The sequence below is a fragment of the Pongo pygmaeus genome, chromosome 19 (genome assembly GCF_028885625.2).
Source record: "Pongo pygmaeus isolate AG05252 chromosome 19, NHGRI_mPonPyg2-v2.0_pri, whole genome shotgun sequence".
Taxonomy (NCBI): Eukaryota; Metazoa; Chordata; class Mammalia; order Primates; family Hominidae; genus Pongo; species Pongo pygmaeus.
Window position 1 is genome coordinate 71,917,925 of NC_072392.2, and position 19,028 is coordinate 71,936,952.

General features: G+C 48.4%; 1 protein-coding gene across 1 annotated transcript in view; it reads right to left on the bottom strand.

Moving 5' to 3' along the window:
- The window catches only part of CWC25 (CWC25 spliceosome associated protein homolog), a 31,256-nt gene extending 16,468 nt beyond the window's left edge, over positions 1–14,788 (bottom strand). The window contains exons 1-2 of the mRNA XM_054458044.2: positions 14,600–14,788; positions 10,267–10,439 (exon numbers count right to left, since the gene is read on the bottom strand). Of these exons, the coding sequence (XP_054314019.2) occupies positions 10,267–10,439; positions 14,600–14,617 (191 nt within the window). The 5' untranslated portion in view covers positions 14,618–14,788. The remainder of the gene's footprint in view (positions 1–10,266; positions 10,440–14,599) is intronic.
- Positions 14,789–19,028: the final 4,240 nt, after the last annotated feature.

Sequence of the window (19,028 nt, forward strand, 5' to 3'; positions counted from 1 at the left end):
CTGGGAGGCAGAGGTTGCAGTAAGATCACGCCACTGCACTCCAGCCTGGGTGATGGAGCCAGACCTTGTCTCAAATAAATAAATAAATAAATAAATAAATGGTGCTTGTCCTCATGAGGCTTACGAGTGAATGGAGAGATAATATTCACACACATAAAGCAATTTATAAGGAAAACCAGTGTTCCTCAACACGGGGCGTGGATCTTGGCTCAGAGTTTCTCGAGTCTCCTTTACAGAGTCTTTATATTATGCTTTCATTTCCAAGATGACCTAAAACAATGAATAAGCACATTCTACACCACCATCTTACCATCAAGAATTATTTCAGTGACCACATACGCAGTTGCATTGATTGTGCATCTTGGTGCTCGTGGGCACACAGACACCAGCGGTAACACTACACATTCGAGGGGATGATGGGAAAAAATCAGAGGTAACTGAATAAGTGACACTTTCAAGCCAAAAGAGCCAAACATTGAATACGTGAATCATTAAGTAACTACCTAGGATTCACAAGTGAATAAACCCTGGTCTCAGCCATCTAGGGGCCAAATTAAGTCACAGCATCATGCCACACAAACATTTCCCTGCGGTTCTGGGAGAAAAAAGTGGTGAGAAAGTGGAACCCTCATACCACAGACAGTAAAGGCAGGCTAAATTCATAAGAGCATGCGTGGAAGCAGCCAATATTACATTCACACTGCAAGCAGGAAAGTACTTTCATCGACAGTATTATCTATAACCTGAAATTTAATGCTTTTTGAATATGACTTTTTTGTTCTTTTTTTTTTTTTTAGACACAGGGTCTCACTCTGTCACCCAGGCTGGAATGCAGTGGTGCGATCATGGCTCACTGCAGCCTTGAATTCCTGGGCTCAACAAATCCTCCTGCCTCAGCCTCCCAAGTAGCTGAGACTACAGGGATGCACCACCATGCCTTGCTGATTTTTTATTTTTTCAATTTTTAAACAGATAGGACTTGCTATGTTGCCCAGGCTGGTCTCAAACTACTGGCCTCAAGTGATCCTCCTGCCTCAGCCTCCCAAAGTGCTGGGATTACAAGGGTGAGCCACCATGCTCAACCTGAATATGACTTTTTAAATGTGTATACTTGTTTTTGAGGTTATATAACAACTGTGAGCATAAAGAATGTTTTCCTAGTTGCATGCTTGGACATTTTTAGTAAGAATAATTTAAACCAACACTGGAGGGCCATGACCCTTTTTTTTTTTTTTTTTTTTTTTTTTTCCCCAGACGGAGTCTCACTCTGTTGCCCAGGCTGGAGTGCAGTGGAGCGATCTCGGCTCACGGCAACCTCTGCCTCCCAGGTTCAAGTTATTCTCCTGCCTCAGCCTCCCAAATAGCTGGGACTATAGGCATGTGTCACCAAGACTGGCTAATTTTTTGTACTTTTAGTAGAGACGAGGTTTCACCATGTTGGCCAGGCTGGTCGATCTCCTGACCCCGTGATCTGCCAGCCTTGGCCTCCCAAAGTGCTGGGATTACAGGCGTGAGCAATGCGCCTGGCCCCAAGACCCTTTAGAATTTTTTTTTTCATATTAAAAAAATGAGTCTGAGAAACACTGTAGTCTATAATTAAGAATTGATCAGCTGGGTGCGGTGGCTCACACCTGTAATTCTAGAACTTTGGGAGGCCAAGACAGGCTGATCACGAGGTCAGGAGATCAAGACCAGCCTTGCTAACATAGTGAAACCCCATCTCTACTAAAAATACAAAAAACTAGCCAGGCGTGGTGGTACACGCCTGTAGTCCCAGCTACTCGGGAGGCTGAGGGAGGAGAATCGCTTGAACCCGAGAAGTGGAGGTTGCAATGTGCTGAGATCACGCCATTGTACCCCAACGCGGGTGACAGCGCGAGACTCAGTCTCAAAAAAAAAAAAAAAGAAAGAATTGAACATGGGGCCAGCGCTGTGGCTCACACCTGTAATCCCAGCACTTTGGGAGGCCTAGGCGGGCAGATCACTTGAGGTCAGGAGTTCGAGACCAGCCTGGCCAACATGGTGAAATGCCGTCTCTACTAAAAATACAAAAAAATTAGGCCAGGCACGGTGACTCACGCCTGTAATCCCAGCACTTTGGGAGGCCAAGATGGGCAGATCATGAGGTCAAGAGACCGAGGCCATCCAGGCCAACATGGTGAAACCCCGTCTCTACTAAAAATACAAAAATTAGCTGGGCCTGGTGGCATGCGCCTGTAGTCCCAGCTACTCGGGAGGCTGAGGCAGGAGAATCGCTTGAATCCAAAGAGGCAGAGGTTACAGTGAGCTGAGATCACACCACTTCACTCAAGCCTGGCAACAGAGCGAGACTCTGTCACAAAACAAAAATAATAATAATAATAATTAGCCAGGCATGGTGGCACACGCCTGTAATCCCAGCTACTCATCAGACTGAAGCAGGAGAATTGCTTGAACCTGGGAGGCGGAGGCTGCAGTGAGCTGAGATCGTACCACTGCACTCCAGCCTGGGAGACAGAGCAAGACTCTGCCTCAAAAAATAATAATAATAAATAATAGGCCAGGCGCAGTGGCTCACGCCTGTAATCCCAGCACTTTGGGAGGCTGAAGCGGGCAGATCACGAGGTCAGGAGTTCAAGACCAGCCTGACCAACATGGTGAAACCCCGTCTCTACACTTTTTTTTTTTTTTTGAGACGGAGTCTCGCTCTTTCGCCCAGGCCGGACTGCAGTGGTGCTATCTTGGCTCACTTCAAGCTCCGCCTCCTGGGTTCACGCCATTCTCCTGCCTCAGCCTCCCGAGTAGCTGGGACTATAGGTGCCTGCCACCGCGCCCGGCTAATTTTTTGTATTTTTAGTAGAGACGGGGTTTCACCGTGTTAGCCAGGATGGTCTCGATCTCCTGACCTCGTGATCTGCCCGCCTCGGCCTCCCAAAGTGCTAGGATTACAGGCGTGAGCCACCGCGCCCGGCCTCCGTCTCTACTTAAAATACTAAAATTAGCCAGGCGTGGTGATGTGCATCTTTAATCCTAGCTACTCAGGAGGTTAAGGCAAGAGAACCGCTTGAACCCAGGAGGCAGAGGTTGCAGTGAGCCAAGATCGCACCACTGCACTCCAGCCTGGGCGACAGAGACTCCATCTCAAAAAATAAAAAAAAAAAATAACAAAAATAAAACCAGCCGGGCGCTGTGGCTGACACCTGTAATCCCAGCACTTTGGGAGGCCAAGGTAGGCGGATTACCCGAGGTCAGGAATTAGAGAACAGCCTGGCCAGCATGGTAAAACCTTGTCTCTACTAAAAATACAAAAATTAGCCGGGCGTGGTGGCGCGTGCCTATAGTCCCAGCTACTCAGGAGGCTGAGGCAGGAGAATCCCTTGAGCCCAGGAGGCAGAGATTGCAGTGAGCCGAGATCGTGCCATTGCACTCTAGCCTGGACAACAGATTAAGACTCCGTCTCAAAAAAATTAAGAGAAGGAATCATGTATAAAGTCAGGAGGACCAGGAACCTGCAGTCAAAGGAACAACAGATTTCCAGGGGAAACACAACAGGGTCAAATACAAACGGATGGGAAAAATGAAGATGGGGTCAGGTGGGGTGGCTCATGCCTGTAACCCCAACACTTTGGGAGGCCCAGGCAGGCTTGAGGTCAGGAATTTGAGACCAGCCTGGCCAACATGGCAAAACTGTCTCTACAAAAATATGAAAGTTAGCCCAACATGGTGTTGCACGCCTGTAATCCCAGCTACTCAGTAGGCTGAGGCAGAAGAATCGCTTAAACCCGGGAGGCAGAGGTTGCAGTGAGCCAAGATCACACCGCTGCACTCCAGCCTGGGTGATAGAGCCAGACTCCATCTCAAAAAAAAAAAAAAGGAAGATGGAAACCTCTATAAAGTAGTAACTGCATGGCTCTAGCTAGTCTTTTTTTTTTTTTTTTTTTTGAGATGGAGTCTTACTCTGTCGCCCAGGCTGGAGTACAATGGCACAATCTCAGCTCACTGCAACCTCCGCCTCACAGGTTCAAGCGATTCTCCTGCCTCAGCCTCCAGAGTAGCTGGGATTATAGCTGTGCGCCACCACGCCCGGCTAATTTTTGTATTTTTAGTAAGAGACAGGGTTTCTTACTAAAACCTTGGTCAGGCTGGTCTCGAACTCCTGACCTCATGATCCGCCAGCCTCGGCCTCCCAAAGTGCTGGGATTACAGGCGTGAGCCACTGCGCCCGTCGATAATTTTCATTATTTTCAGTAGAGATGGGGTTTCACCATGTTGGCCAGGCTAGTCTCGAACTCCTGACCTCAAGTGATCCACCCACCTCAGCCTCCCAAAATGCTGGGATTAAAGGCATGAGCCACTGCCCCTAGCCTCTATCTAGTTTTAAAAGGATTCAACTAATATCAGGCCCACTCATGCCCACTCATGAGAGAACATATCACATAGCTGAGATCCAGAGCCACAGGATTTGGCCTCTGGATAACTCTGGGCTAGTTCCTTCTGTGCACCTCTGTATCCTCATCTCTAAAATGGAGCTATAGCCTGGGCAACATAGCAAGACCCCACCTCTACAAAAAATGCCTGTAGTCCCAGCTACTCTGGAGGCTGAGGCAGGAGGATCACTTAAGTCCAAGGGTTAAGCCTGTATTGAACTATTGAACTATGATTGTACACACTAGCCTGGGCAACAAAGCAAGACCCCATCTCAAAAAAAATAAAAAATAGGGTGGGTACAGTGGCTCATGTCTACACCTATAATCTCAGAGTTTGAGAGGCCAAAGCAGGAGGATCACTTGAGCCCAGGAGATTGAGACAAGCCTGGGAAAAATAAAAAGACCTCATCTCTACAAAAAAATAAAAAATTAGCCAGGTGTGGTGGTACACACCTGTAGTCCCAGCTACTCAGGAGGCTAAGGCAGGAGGATCCCTTGAGCTCGGGTCAAGGGTGCAGTGAGCCATGATCACATCACTGCACTCCAGCCTGGGTGACAGAGTGCAACTCTGTCTCAAAAAATAAATATATAAATAAATAAAGTGGAGCTAGTAACTGCTATCTCTCATTATTACTGAGTTTTTAAATGAGGACATAGTTGGGGGCAAAGCTTCTAAAAGCAAAATGATCTATGGATCTTTGTTGTTGCTACCATTAACGATATAGAACAAGTTCTCAATTGAAGCTGAGCATAAGAATCACCCAGGGAGCTTTTAAAACATGTGTATATTGGCCGGGCATGGTAGCTCATGCCTGTAATCCCAACACTTTGGGAGGCCGAGGCAGGCAGATCACAAGGTCAGGAGTTCGAGACCAGCCTGGCCAATATGGTCAAACCCTGTCTCTACTAAAAATACAAAAATTAGCCAGGCGTGGCCGGGCGCGGTGGCTCACGCCTGTAATTCCAGCACTTTGGGAGGCCGAGGCAGGCCGATCACGACGTCAGAAGATCAAGACCATCCTGGCTAACACGGTGAAACCCCATCTCTACTAAAACTATAAAAAAATTAGCCGGGCGTGGTGGCGGGCGCCTGTAGTCCCAGCTACTCGGGAGGCTAAGGCAGGAGAATGGCGTGAACCCGGGAGGTGGAGCTTGCAGTGAGCCAAGACCACACCACTGCACTCCAGCTTGGATGACAGTGAGACTCCGTCTCAAAAAAAAAAGAAAAGAAAAAAATTAGCCAGGCATGGTGGCGTGCAGATGTAATCCCAGCTACTCAGGAGGCTAAGGGAGAAGAATCGCTTGAACCTGGGAGATGGAGGTTGCAGTAAGTCGAGATCGTGCCACTGGACTCCAGCCTGGGTGACAGAGCGAGACTCCATCTCAAAAAACAAACAAACAAACAAACAAAACACGTGTATATTAGCTGGGCATGGTGGCTGACGTCTGTAATCTCAGCACTTTGGAAGGCCCAGGCAGGAGGATCACTTGAGCTCAGGAGGTCAAGACCAGTCTGGGCAACATAGTGAGACCCCGTCTCTACATGGTGGCTCATGCCTATAATCCCAGCACTTTGGGAGGTCAAGATGGGAGATGCATTGAGCTCAGGAGTTCAAGAACAGCCTCGGCAACATGGTAAAAGCCTGTCTCTACAAAAAATACAAAAATTAGCCAGATGTGGTGGTGTGTGCCTGTGGTCCCAGCTACTTGAGGCTGAAGTGGGAGGATGACTTCAGCCCAGGAGGTGGAGGTTGCAGTGAGCCAAGATCACACAACTGCATTCCAGCCTGGGTGACAGAGCCAGACCCTGTCTTTTTTTTTTTTTTTTCTGAGACGCAGTCTTGCTCTGTCACCCAGGCTGGAGTCCAATGACACGATCTCGGCTCACTGCAACCTCCACCTCCCAGGTTCAAGCGATTCTCCCGCCTCAGCCTCCCGAGTAGCTGGGACTATAGACACACACCACCACACTTGGCTACGTTTTTGTATTTTTAGTAGAGACGGGGTTTCACCATGTCGGCCAGGCTGGTCTTGAACTCCTGACCTCAAGTAATCCATCGGCCTTGCCTCCCAAGTGCTGAGATTACAGGCATAAGTCACCATGCCCAGCTGGACCCTGTCTTAAAAAATAAAAAAAAGGCTGGGTGAGGCTGAGGTGGGAGGATCGCTTGAGCCCAGGAGGTCAAGACTGTAGTGAGCAGTGATTGTGCCACTGCACTCCAGCCAGGGTAACAGACCAAGATCCTGTCTCAATAAATAAATTGATGAATTAATTAATAATAAATAAGGCCAGGCGCGGTGGCTCACGCCTGTCATCCAAGCACTTTGGGAGGCCGAGGCAGGAGGATCACGGGGTCAGGAGTTCAAGACCAGCCTGGCCAGCATGGTGAAACTCCGTCTCTAATAAAAATACAAAAATTAGTTGGGCATGGTGCAGTGCACCTGTAGTCCCAGCTACTCGGGAGGCTGAGGCAGGAGAATCGCTTGAACTCAGGAGGCAGACATTGCAGTGAGCCGAGATCACGCGCCACTGCACTTCAGCTTGGGCGATAGAGCAAGACATCATCTCAAAATAAATAAAATAAAATAATAACAATAATAAATAAATAAAACACATATATGCCTTTGCCTCCCACACTCCCTTCTCTTCAGAGGAAATCTGCTCAGGTGGGACTTGCTCCCATCTACCTTGTGTGTGTGTGTGTGTGTGTGTGTTGGAGTTTCGCTCGTTGCCCGGGCTGGAGTGCTGTGGTGCAATCTCGGCTCACCGCAACCTCCGCCTCCTGGGTTCAAGCGATTCTCCTGCCTCAGCCTCCTGAGTAGCTGGGACTACAGGCGCCCACCACCACGCCCAGCTAATTCTGTATTTTTTTTAGTAGAGACGGGGTTTTACCATGTTGGTCAGGCTGGTCTCAAACTGCCGAGTTCAGGTGATCGGCCCACCTCGGCCTTCCAAAGTCCTGGGATTACAGGCGTGAGACACCATTCCCAGCCCTTCCAAGCTCCTTCTAAAGTGCAAGGGTTGAAAAACACCAGCATAGACTGGTGTCTGGGAAATGCAATTTTCTATCATCATCAGTACATACTAAAGAAACACTGTTGCAAAGAGTGACTTGGTAAGCCCTAATAATATGTGTATTAAAGGTCTTCTTTGTTCTAAGAGAGATGCATTACAAACACAGAAAACATTATCTGAACCACAGAAATGAACCGTTAAATAGTAAACAGTTTTTTAGTGGCATTTTATAAGATAAATTAAAAAAATGACACCATGTAAAGAACTATACAAAACAGGCCGGGTGCGGTGGCTCACGCCTGTAATCCCAGCACTTTGGGAGGCCGAGGCGGGCGGATCATGAGGTCAGAAGATCGAGACCATCCTGGCTAACACAGTGAAACCCCGTCTCTACTAAAAATACAAAAAATTAGCCAGGCGTGGTAGCGGGCGCCTGTAGTCCCAGCTACTCAGGAGGCTGAGGCAGGAGAATGGTGTGAACCCGGGAGGCAGAGCTTGCAGCGAGCCGAGATCGCGCCTCTGCACTCCAGCCTGGGCAAAAGAGCAAGACTCCGTCTCAAAAAAAAAAAGAACTATACAAAACAAACAGATGAATACTTAAGTCATCTAAATACATCAGCAGTAAAGACCAAAAAGAGAAGGGGCGGAGGGAACCAAATGCTGATCTTAGTGTTTTACAATATTGTAGAACATGTGATAGGGCAAAACAAAACAAAACAAAACAAAACATATAAAATCACCTTCCCCCATTCATGACAGACAAGCAGGCATAAGTCTGCAACAATGCTGGCTCCTTTCTCTACAGTTGTGCATGTGTACTCTGACCTTATTAATCAGACTCCACAAAAGCTCAAATTTCTGATAAATTGAGCACATGATGTGTAATGCTTTGGTGAATAAAAATGTCAAAACAATTTTTACCTTTGGATAGTACCTCGGCTTATGACTAATGGGTATTCAGTCTAAAATCAATTTTTACTTAATTATTTATTTATTTATTTACTTAGAGGCAAAGTCTCACTCTGTCACCCAGGCCGAAGTCAGTGGCAAAATCATAGCTCACTGTAGCCTTGAACTCCTGGGCTCAAGCAATCTCCTACCTCAGCCTCCCAAGTAGCTGGGACTACAGGCACATGCCACCATGCCCAGCTAACTTTTCCTTTCTTTTTTTTGAGACGAACTCGTACTCTGTCACCCAGGCTGGAGTGCAATGGCGTGATCTCAGCTCACTGCAACTTCCAACTCCCGAGTTCAAGTGATTCTCCTGCCTCAGCCTCCCGAGTAGCTGGGATTACAGGCATGTGCCACCACATCTGGCTAATTTTTGTTTTTTTTTTTTTGAGATGGAGTCTTGCTCTGTTGCCAGGCTGGAGTGCACTGGCGCAATCTCAGCTCACTGCAACCTCCACCTTCTGGGTTCAAGCGATTCTCTTGCCTTAGCTTCCCGAGTAGCTAGGACTACAAATGCACACTACCATGCCCAGTTAATTTTTTTTTTAGTAGAGATGGGGTTTCACCGTGTTGGCCAGGCTGGTCTCGAAATCCTGACCTCAGGTGATCCGCCCACCTCGGCCTCCCAAAGTGCTAGGATTACAGGCATGAGCCACTGCACCCGGCCTCTATTTTTTTGTTTGTTTGTTTGTTTTTTTGAGATGGAGTCTCACTCTGTCGCCCAGGCTGGAGTGCAGTGGCATGATATCAGCTCACTGAAACTTCTGCCTCCCGGGTTCAAGCAATTCTCCGGCCTCAGCCTCCTGAGTAGCTGGGATCACCACCACACCCAGCTAATTTTTGTATTTTAATAGAGACAGGGTTTTACCATGTTGGTGGTCAGGCTGGTCTCGAACTCCTGACCTCAAGTGATCTGCCCGCCTCGGCCTTCCAAAGTGCTGGGATTACAGGCGTGAGCCACCGCACCTGGCTAATTTTTTTCTATTTTTTTGTAGAGATGGGTTCCTACTACAGACTGGTCTAGAACTCCTGGCCTCAAGTGATCTGCCTGCCCCAGTCTCACAAAGTGCTGGGATTATAGGCATAAGCCGCCACACTCAGCCTATATATTTTTAAACAGAGATGGAGCCTCACTACATTACCCAGACTGGTCTCAAACTCCTGGGCTCAAGTGATTTCTCAGCCTCCCAAAATGCAGCGATTACAGGCATGAACCACCGCACCTGGTCCCCAATTTTAGTCTATCTGTTATTTTATTTTATTCTGACTTAAGAATACACTGCATATTGTATGCTTTTTATTTTCTCAAACATATTTACTCCCATCACCTTTTATGAGATGGATGGGGTAGTTATTATCTACTACTCGTATATTATACAACAGGAAATTGAAGCAGGGTAAAATCTAGTGGGATTGGCCATAATCACTCGGCTTTTATTGACAAGCATACCATCCACCTTCTCTCATGGGACCTCACTCCCTGCCCCCTGTCCCCCCAACCCAAGCAAGCCTGAAATACATTAACAAAGGAAGGACTGTGTCCTCAACATGTACTGAGAAGCAGGGTAGAGCAACCATCCTCCATCACGGTTATCAGCCATCTACCGTGAGCTTGGCTTACAGCAAGTCCTTACGTGTTATCTCCTTTGATTCTCAACAAACCTTAAGAAGGCGTTGGGTATTATTACTCCCTGGTCCTACTGAAGTAACCAAGTCTCTCAAATTTGATCACAGTTCCACAGCTAGTACATGCAAAGCCAACCTTAGAATCCAGGTTAGTCTGGCCTTAAAACCCATGCCCTTAAGCACTCAGCTATTATACAACTGGATGATGCATCTCAGGACAGCTCTGCAATTCCCTACACACCAGCACACCCCCAACTCCTCACTTACTTGACGGCCCCAACATCCTCCGCATAGCGCTGCATCTCTTCCCGGGCTCTCTCTTCTCGCAGCTCCCGCTGAAGCTCCTCAATCTTCTTCCGCTCAGCCTCATGCTTCTGCTCGGCCTTCCACACTTTCTCCACATTCCTGAGGGTCTGCGGGTGCCAGCTCTTCTTCAGATTCTGTGGTAAATAAAAAGAAGGTGATGATAATTCGGGGGGTGACTGAGTGGTGGGTATAACTAGCCCTGCCTCACCCACCCTTCCATACCCAAGGCAGGCGTGTGAGGGCAAGATGTCTTCAACAATGGCAAGGTTTTCTTCCAATAATCTCTCACACATCTAGAGGGGAAGGGGAGGTTGTTCAAGTGTATAAAGCTTCAGGACAGGTCGGGCGCAGTGGCTCACACCTGTAATCCTAGCACTTTGGGAGGCGGAGGCGGGCAGATCACTTGAGGTCAGGAGTTTTAGACCAGCCTGGCCAACATGATGAAACGTCTCTACTGAAAATACAAAAATTAGCTGGGCGTGGTGGCAGGTGCACCTGTAGTCCCGGCTATTCAGAAGGCTGAGGCAGGAGAATCGCTTGAACCAGGAGGCGGAGGTTGCAGTGAGCCGAGACTGCGCTGCTGCACTACAGCCTGGGCGACAGAGCAAGACTCCGTCTCAAAACAACAATAACAAGAACAAGAAAGCTTCGGGATAGAACGGGTCCTTCCTGAATTCCCTTCAATTCAGGAAGTTTAAGTTTTAACCTTAAACTTCAATTCAATTTTAAGTTTTAACCTTAAAAGCATACAAGTCATCCTTCCACTAGCCATACCTAAATCGGAGTTGGTGATGACAAGGCAAGAGGAATGCAGTAATGAGCAGGAAGGCACATATTTTGAAAGAGAACAGAACTCATGCACTTCTGACACTGGACATTCATTCTTTTTTTTTTTTTTTTTTTAAAAAACAGAGTCTTACGCTGTCACCCAGGCTGGAGTGCAGCGATCTTGGCTGACTGCACCCTCCGCCTCCCAGGTTCCAGCAATTCTCCTGCCTCAGCCTCCCGAGTAGCTGGGACTATAGGCACGCGCCACCATGCCTGGCTAATTTTTGTATTTTTTAGTAGAGATGGGGTTTCACCACATTGGCCAGGCTGGTCTCAAACGCCTGACCTCATGATCTGCCCGTGGTGGCCTCCCAAACTGCTGGGATTACAGGGGTGAGCCGCCGTGCCCGGCCTTTTTTGTTTCTTGAGACGGAGTTTCACTCTTCTTGCCTAGGCTGGAGTACAATGGCAGGATCTCGGGTCACGGCAACCTCTGCCTCCTGGGTTCAAGTGATTCTCCTGCCTCAGCCTCCTGAGTAGCTGGGATTACAGGCATGCGCCACCACGCTCGGCTAATTTTGTATTTTTAGTAGAGATGGGGTTTCTCCATGTTGGTCAGGCTGGTCTCGAACTCTTGACCTCAGGTGATCTGCCTGCCTTGGCTTCTCAAAGTGCTGGGATTACAGGCATGAGTTACCGTGCCTGGCATGGACATTCATTCTTTGGAACTCAACCTACCTTAGCTTGGTCTACTTCACCTGTCCTAAACTTGCATGGTTTACAACCCACCCAGAATCTCTTTCAACTTTCCTTCCCAGGAATCTCTCCTTGGTTCTGATCTCCCCATTCACCCCCAAAGAACACTTCTCTCTCTCCTCCCCATCAGATACTGCTTTGGTTCACTTTCCCAATAATGAAATGTTCCCCAGAGTAAGTAATATCTAAAGACAATTGTAAACTAGCCTGGTGATGTGTGAAGAGGAGATGAGGGGGGTAGATTTCCAAACAGAGGGGAACAGTACAGACAAGTGCAGTCCCGGTGGTGAGAAAGAACATAGCAGGAATAATTCAGTGTGGCTGGAGATGTGGCAAGCTGATGGGGCAGGGACACAAGAAGAAGCCAAGTGAGAAAGGAGCAGAATAAGGGCCTTATAAGCCATGTAAAGGGATTACAGGCATGCGCCGCCATGCCTGGCCAAATTTTTTTTTTTTTTTTTTTGAGATGATGCCCAGGCTGGAGTGCAGTGGCGCAATCTCCGCTCACTGCAAGCTCCACCTTCCGGGTTCACGCCATTCTCCTGCCTCAGCCTCCTGAGTAGCTGGGACTACAGACATCCGCCACCAAGCCCAGCTAATTTTTTTTTGTATTTTTAATAGAGACGGGTTTCACCATGTTAGCCATGATGGTCTCAATCTCCTGACCTCGTGATCTGCCCGCCTCAGCCTCTCAAAGTGCTGGGATTACAGGCGTTAGCCACCACGCCCAGCCTGACTCCACCTTTTTTTTAACTTTTTTTTTTTTTTTTTTGAGACAAGGTCTTGCTCTGTCACCCAGGCTAGAGTGCAGTGGTGCAATCTCAGCTCACTGCAACCTCCACCTCCTGGGTTCAAGCAATTCTCCTGCCTCAGCCTCCCAAGTAGCTGGAATTACAGGCACCCGCCACCGCTCCCAGCTAATTTTTGTATTTTTAGTAGAGACGGGGTTTCACCATCTTGGCCAGGCTGGTCTTAAACTCCTGACCTCGTGACCCACCCGCCTTGGCCTCCCAAAGTGCTGGGATTACAGGCATGAGCCACCGCACCTGGCCGAGACTCCATCTTAAAAAAAAAAAGAGAGAATGGACTGGAGAGGGCCAGGATTGAGACCAGGAGACCAGTTAAGAAAATAAGATCATGTCCACAAGGTACTTGGCATGTGGAAAATGTTCGGTCAATGAGAGCTCCCTTTTCTTCCTTTTCTATTCCCCTCCTTGTCCTGCCTCTCCCCTTCGTCAGGTCATTCAGTTGGGTGGTTGTGGGTCAGTCCGTCAGTTGGTCCGACCATCCGTCCATCCTTCCGTCCTTCCTCCCTCACTCCCTCCCTCTTTCTCCCTCTAACCCTTCCCATCTTGTCCTCCCTGCCTCAAGCATAGATTATTTTGCTCCCCAGGGACAAAATCTTCTGGAGTCATTTTTGGCTGTCACAACTGGTGGAGACAGGTGTTAGTGGATAGCTCCAGTCTAGTGGCTAGAGGCCAGGGGTGCTGCTAAACATTCTACAATGCACAGGACAGCCCAACTACCACCACTACCACACACCCCCAAAGAATTATCTAGGCCAAACTGTCAAGAGTGCTAACGGTGAGAAACCCTGGATTAGAGCTTTCCTGTCCTTAAATGCAGTTATCTGAAGAATACACTAAATTGGGTGAAACTGGATGGAGTCCCGGCACTCACTGTAATTGAGAACACATGACAGACTAATAGGTTTACTGGGCAGGCGGCTAAGCTGATCTACTTGCTGGTTCAATTAGCTCCACTTTCGGGAGGGTAGCATTTTCCCAACCTTGCCCCATGCTCTTGGTACATTTACCCTATTTGGGGCCTTAGCGCTTTACAAATGAACGTTTCCGTTTAAGAGACATTGCCACATAACTTATATTAAGTAGTATGAATTCAAAAGCAAGCTCTGCCACTACACATCAGAATCCAGCACTGAAGGAGGTGCGGAAGTCAGAAAGATGGACAGGAAGATCCCTTCAGGCTTAAAAAAGACCCCAGGGCCAGGCGCTGTGTCTAACGCTTGTAATCCCAGCAGTCTGGGAGGCCGAGGCGGGCGGATCACTTGAGGTCGGCAAATCGAGACCAGCCTGACCAATATGGAGAAACGCTGTCTCTACTAAAAATACAAAATTAGCCGGGTGTGGTGACGCATGCCTGTAATCCCAGCTACTCGGGAGGCTGAGGCAGGAGAATCGCTTGAACCCAGGAGGGAAAGGTTGCGGTGAGCCGAGATCCCGCCATGGCACTCCAGCCTGGGCAACAAGAAAGAAACTCCGTCTCAAAAAAATAAAAAAATAAAAAACGACCCCAGGGCACGGCTAAGGGTAGGGAGAATGGGGCACAAACCACCCCTACTTCAGTTCAGGACATGACTCTGAACTCTCACCCAAGGAAGAGAGGTGTGTGGCAAGACAAGATATACAAAACAAAGCGTGGTGACACGTCCTCAATATCTACCTCCTTTCCTAGCCATGGCTCCATCCGCCCCCTCCCCGGTCTTCCCAGAATTTACAGCCGGTAGAGCCGCAGTCAACAAACACGCAAACACCACCTGTCACTGTTCGCGACACACCTCGGACTTTCCTAAATCTCAGTCCCATCCCTCCATTGCCCTAAGGATCCATCCCCTCTTCAGGGCAACGGCCTCCTCCCCGCGAAAGCAAAGCTGCGTTGCCATGGTTATCCACTCCTTCCTCTACCCCCACCCCCTGCCAATTTCCGTCCCGGCCTCAGTCCTCCCCCGCGCAGGCCTCCCTCCACTCACCAGGTCTCCGCCCCCCATGACGGTGGAGACGATTCCTCACTACGCGAATCTGGAAGATTTCGGGAGGATCAAGAGAAAACGCAGAGAAATAGTTCAGGGGCCACCTGGCGGGATCTAGTCCCAGGAGCCGTCAACTGCCAGTTTCACCACCGCTCTAGAGGCCACTTCCGGGAGGGCGTCATCTCACCGCGTCGGCGTCGCGGAACGATGACGTACAGGGCTCGGTTGCGCTTTGTGACATTGGCGTCACTTGAGATTTTGAAAGTTCCAGGCTCCGCTGTCGAGGCCTCTGCTGTCGAGGTCTCATTTTGGCTGCTTCGGGTCGTCACCTTGCCTGATGTCCCAAACTCTGTTGAAACGCCACAGCTCTGTTCAGTGATGAGTTGCGTGGGCCTGTGCCCACGGCTGCGTTGCCATGGTAGCTCACCAGGGCATCTGGCTCAAAGCTCCACGCACTCGCTGTTAGACCTAAGGTGGACCAGACTAGGCCTCCTCCCCTCACCCTGCACACACCCCCACACTCCAGTTTTCCAAAACGTCTTTGCAAACTGGCACTTTCCTCAGACCTTGACTCACAGCAAATCCCCTTATGCCAGGCCTATTTTACGAAGCTAAATAGAAACCATCAAATCGAAATTCCATCGGCTTCCGTGCGCCAAACCTTTAAAATCTGCCAGCTTCCACAGTGGCAGATTTTCCCGTAGTGGGAAGCTGGCAGATTCCTTTCCCTTCAGTCACTATGTGTTTTTGGCATGTTTTTCTTTTCTTTTTTTTTCTTCTTCTCTCTTTTTTTTTGTTTTTTGAGGAGTTTTGCTCTCCCAGGCTGCGGTCGAAGCTGACTGCAACCTCCGCCTCCCGGACAGCGATTCTCCTGCCTCAGCCTCTCAAGTCGCTGGGATTACAGGCGCCCGCCACCCACCCGGCTAATTTTTGTATTTTTTGTAGAGACGGGGTTTCACCATGTTGCTCAGGCTGGTCTCAAATTCCGACTTCAAGTGATCTCCCCGCCTTGGCCTCCCAAAGTGTTGGGATTACAGACATGAGCCACCGCGCCTGGCTATTTTTATTTTTGCAGCAACAGGGTTTTGCCATCTTGCAAGGCTTGTCTCAAACTCCTGGACTCAAGCAATCCTCCTGCCTCGGCCTCCTAAAGTGCCGGGATTACAGGTGTGAGCCACTGCGCCCGACCTGTTTTGTAATTTTCAGAATAGAAGTTTTGCACATCTTTTGTTAAATTTATTCTAAATGTTGTATTTTTTGTGATGCTATTTATTTATTTATTTATTTATTTATTTCGAGACCGAATCTCACTCTGTTGCCCAGGCTAGAGTGCTGTGGCATGAACTCGGCTCACTGCAACCTCCGCCTCCTGGATTCAAGCGATTCTCCTACCTCAGCCTCCCGAGTAGCTGGAATTACAGTCATACGCCACCATGACCTACTAATTTTTGTATTTGTAGTAGAGATGGGATTTCACCGTGTTGGCCAGGCTGGTCTGGAACCCCTGATCTCAGGTGATCCGCCTACCTTGGCCTCCCAAAATGCAAGGATTACAGGCACCCAGCCTGTGATGCTATTTTAAATAAAATTTAAAAATTTTAATTTTCCAATTGTTTGCTACTAATAGATAAGAACATGCTTTTGTATAGTAACCTATTTTACAGGCTTGCTAAATTCACTTATTAGTTCTTATGGCTTTTTAAAAATACTTATTGCTGGGCGTGGTGGCTCACTACTGTAATCCCAGCACTTTGGGAGGCCGAAGCAGGCGGGTAGATCACCTGATGTTGGGAGTTTGAGACCAGCCTGGCCAACATCGCAAAACCCCATCCTACTAAAAATACAAAAATTAGCCGGGCATGGTGGCAGGTGCCTGTAATCCCAGCTACTTGGGAGGCTGAGGCAGGAGAATCGCCTGACCCTAGGAGGTGGAGGTTGCAGTGAGCCAAGATGGCACCACTGCACTATAGCCTGGGTAACAAGAGTGAAACTCTGTCTCAAAAAAAAAAAAAGAAAGAAAGAAACAGGCTGGGCTCGGTGGCTCATGCCTGTAATCCCAGCACTTTGGGAGGCTGAGGCGGGCGGATCACCTGAGGTCGGGAGTTTGAGACCAGCCTGACCAACATGGAGAAACCCCGTCTCTACTAAAAATACAAAATTAGCCGGGCGTGGTGGCACATGCCTATAATCCCAGCTACTCTGGAGGCTGAGGCAGGAGAATCACTTGAACCCAGGAGGCAGAGGTTGTGGTGAGCCAAGATAAGCGCCATTGCACTCCAGCCTGGGCAACAAGAGCAAAACTCTGTCTCAGAAAAAAAAAAAAAGAGAAAGAAAGAAAGAAACAAAATACTTATTAAATATTTACTTAAATGTATTTGAATAAAGTTTACTTAAAAGAAAAGCAGGCTCACTCCTGTAGTCCCAGCACTTTGGGAGGCCGAGGCAGGTGAATCACTTGAGCCCAGGAGTTGGAGACCAGCCTGGGTAACATGGTGGAACCCCGTTTCTCAAAAAATACAAAAATTAGCAGGACATAGTGGCATGTGCCTGTAGTCCCAGCTACTCAGGAGGCTGAGGTGAGAGATTGCCTGAGCCCAGGAGGCAGAGGTTGCAGTGATCCAAGATCATATCACTGCACTCCAGCCTGGGCAACAGAGCGAGAACCCGTTTCAAAAAATAAAAGAGGGCCGGGCGCGGTGGCTCACGCCTGTAATCCCAGCACTTTGGGAGGCCGAGACGGGTGGATCACTTGAGGTCAGGAGTCCAAGACCAGCCTGGCCAACATGGCGAAACCCCATCTCTACTAAAAATACAAAAAAAAATTAGCTGGGCGTAGCGGTGAGCGCCTGTAATCCCGGGTACTTGGGAGGCTAGGCAGGAGAATCGTTTGAACCCAGGAGGCAGAGGTTGCAGTGAGCTGAGATTGTACCACTATACTCCAGCCTGGGTGACAGAGCCAGACTCCACCTCAAAATAAATAAATAAATAAATAAATAAATAAATAAAATAAAATTAAGCAGAGCACAGTGGCTCATGCCTGTAATCCCAGCACTTTGGGAGGCTGAGGTAGGAGGATTGCTTGAGCCCAGGAGTTTGAGACCAGCCTGGGCAACACAATAAGACACTGTCTCACAAAAAAAAAAAGGAAGAAAAAGGAAAGAAAAGCAATGCTTTGGAAAATAGTCTGGCAGTTCCTCAAAAGGTTAAACTTAGTTACCATATGACCCAGCAATTCTACTCCTGGGTATACACTCCCAAGAGAAATGAAAGCATACATCAATACAAAATATTGCCCATGAATGGCTTTTTATTTTGTTTTGTTTTGTGACAGAGTCTTGCTCTGTCTTCCAGGCTGGAGTGCAGTGCTGTGCTCTTGGCTCACTGCAACCTTCATCCACCTGGTTCAAGCGATTCTTGTGCCTCAGCCTCCCAAGTAGCTGGGATTACAGGCACACACCACCACACCCGGTTAATTTTTTGTATTTTTAGTAGAGAGGAGGTTTCACCATGTTGGCCAGGCTGGTCTCTAACTCCTGACCTCAAGTGATCTGCCCACCTCGGCTTCCCAAAGTGCTGGGATTACAGGTGTGAGCCACCACACCTGGACAAAATCTTGTAGGTGAATGTTCATAGTAGCCGTTATTCATACCAGTCAAAACATGGGGGAGGCTGGGCATGGTGCCTCATGCCTGTAATCCCAGGACTTTGAGAGGCCAAGGTGGCCAGATCATTTGAGGCCAAGAGTTGGAGACCAGCCTGGCCAACATCACAAAACCCTAAAAATACAAAAATTACTAAAAGTAAAAAATTAGCTGGGTGTGGTGTTGCACATCTGTAATCCCAACTATTCAGGAGGCTGAGAACCCAGGATTTGGAGGCTGCAGTAAGCCAAGATTGCACTACTGCACTCCAACTTGGGCAACAGAGTGAGACTCTGTCTCAAAAAAAAAGCAGGGCAGAGAATCAAAACATATCCATTACGTGATGATGACGAACAGATAAAGTATGGTATATCCACACAGTGGAACATTGTTTGGCCATAAAAAGGAAGTACTGGCTACACATGGTGGCTCATGCCTGTAATCCAAGCACTTTGGGAGGCTGAGGTGGGCAGATCACGAGGTCAGGAGATTGAGACCATCCTGGCTAACACAGTGAAACGCAATTTTAACTAAAAATACAAAAAATTAGCTGGGCGTGGTGGCACGTGCCTGTAGTCCCAGCTACTTGGGAGGCTGAGGCAGGAGAATCGCTTGAACGGGGGGGCGGAGGTTGCAGTGAGCCAAGATTGCACCACTGCACTCCAGCCTGGGTGACAGAGTGAGACTCCATCTCCAAAAAAAAATTAAAAAGAAGTACTGTTAAGATCTAAAACATGGATAGACTTTGAAAACAGTATGCTAAGTGAAAAAAGCCAGTCACAAAAGAC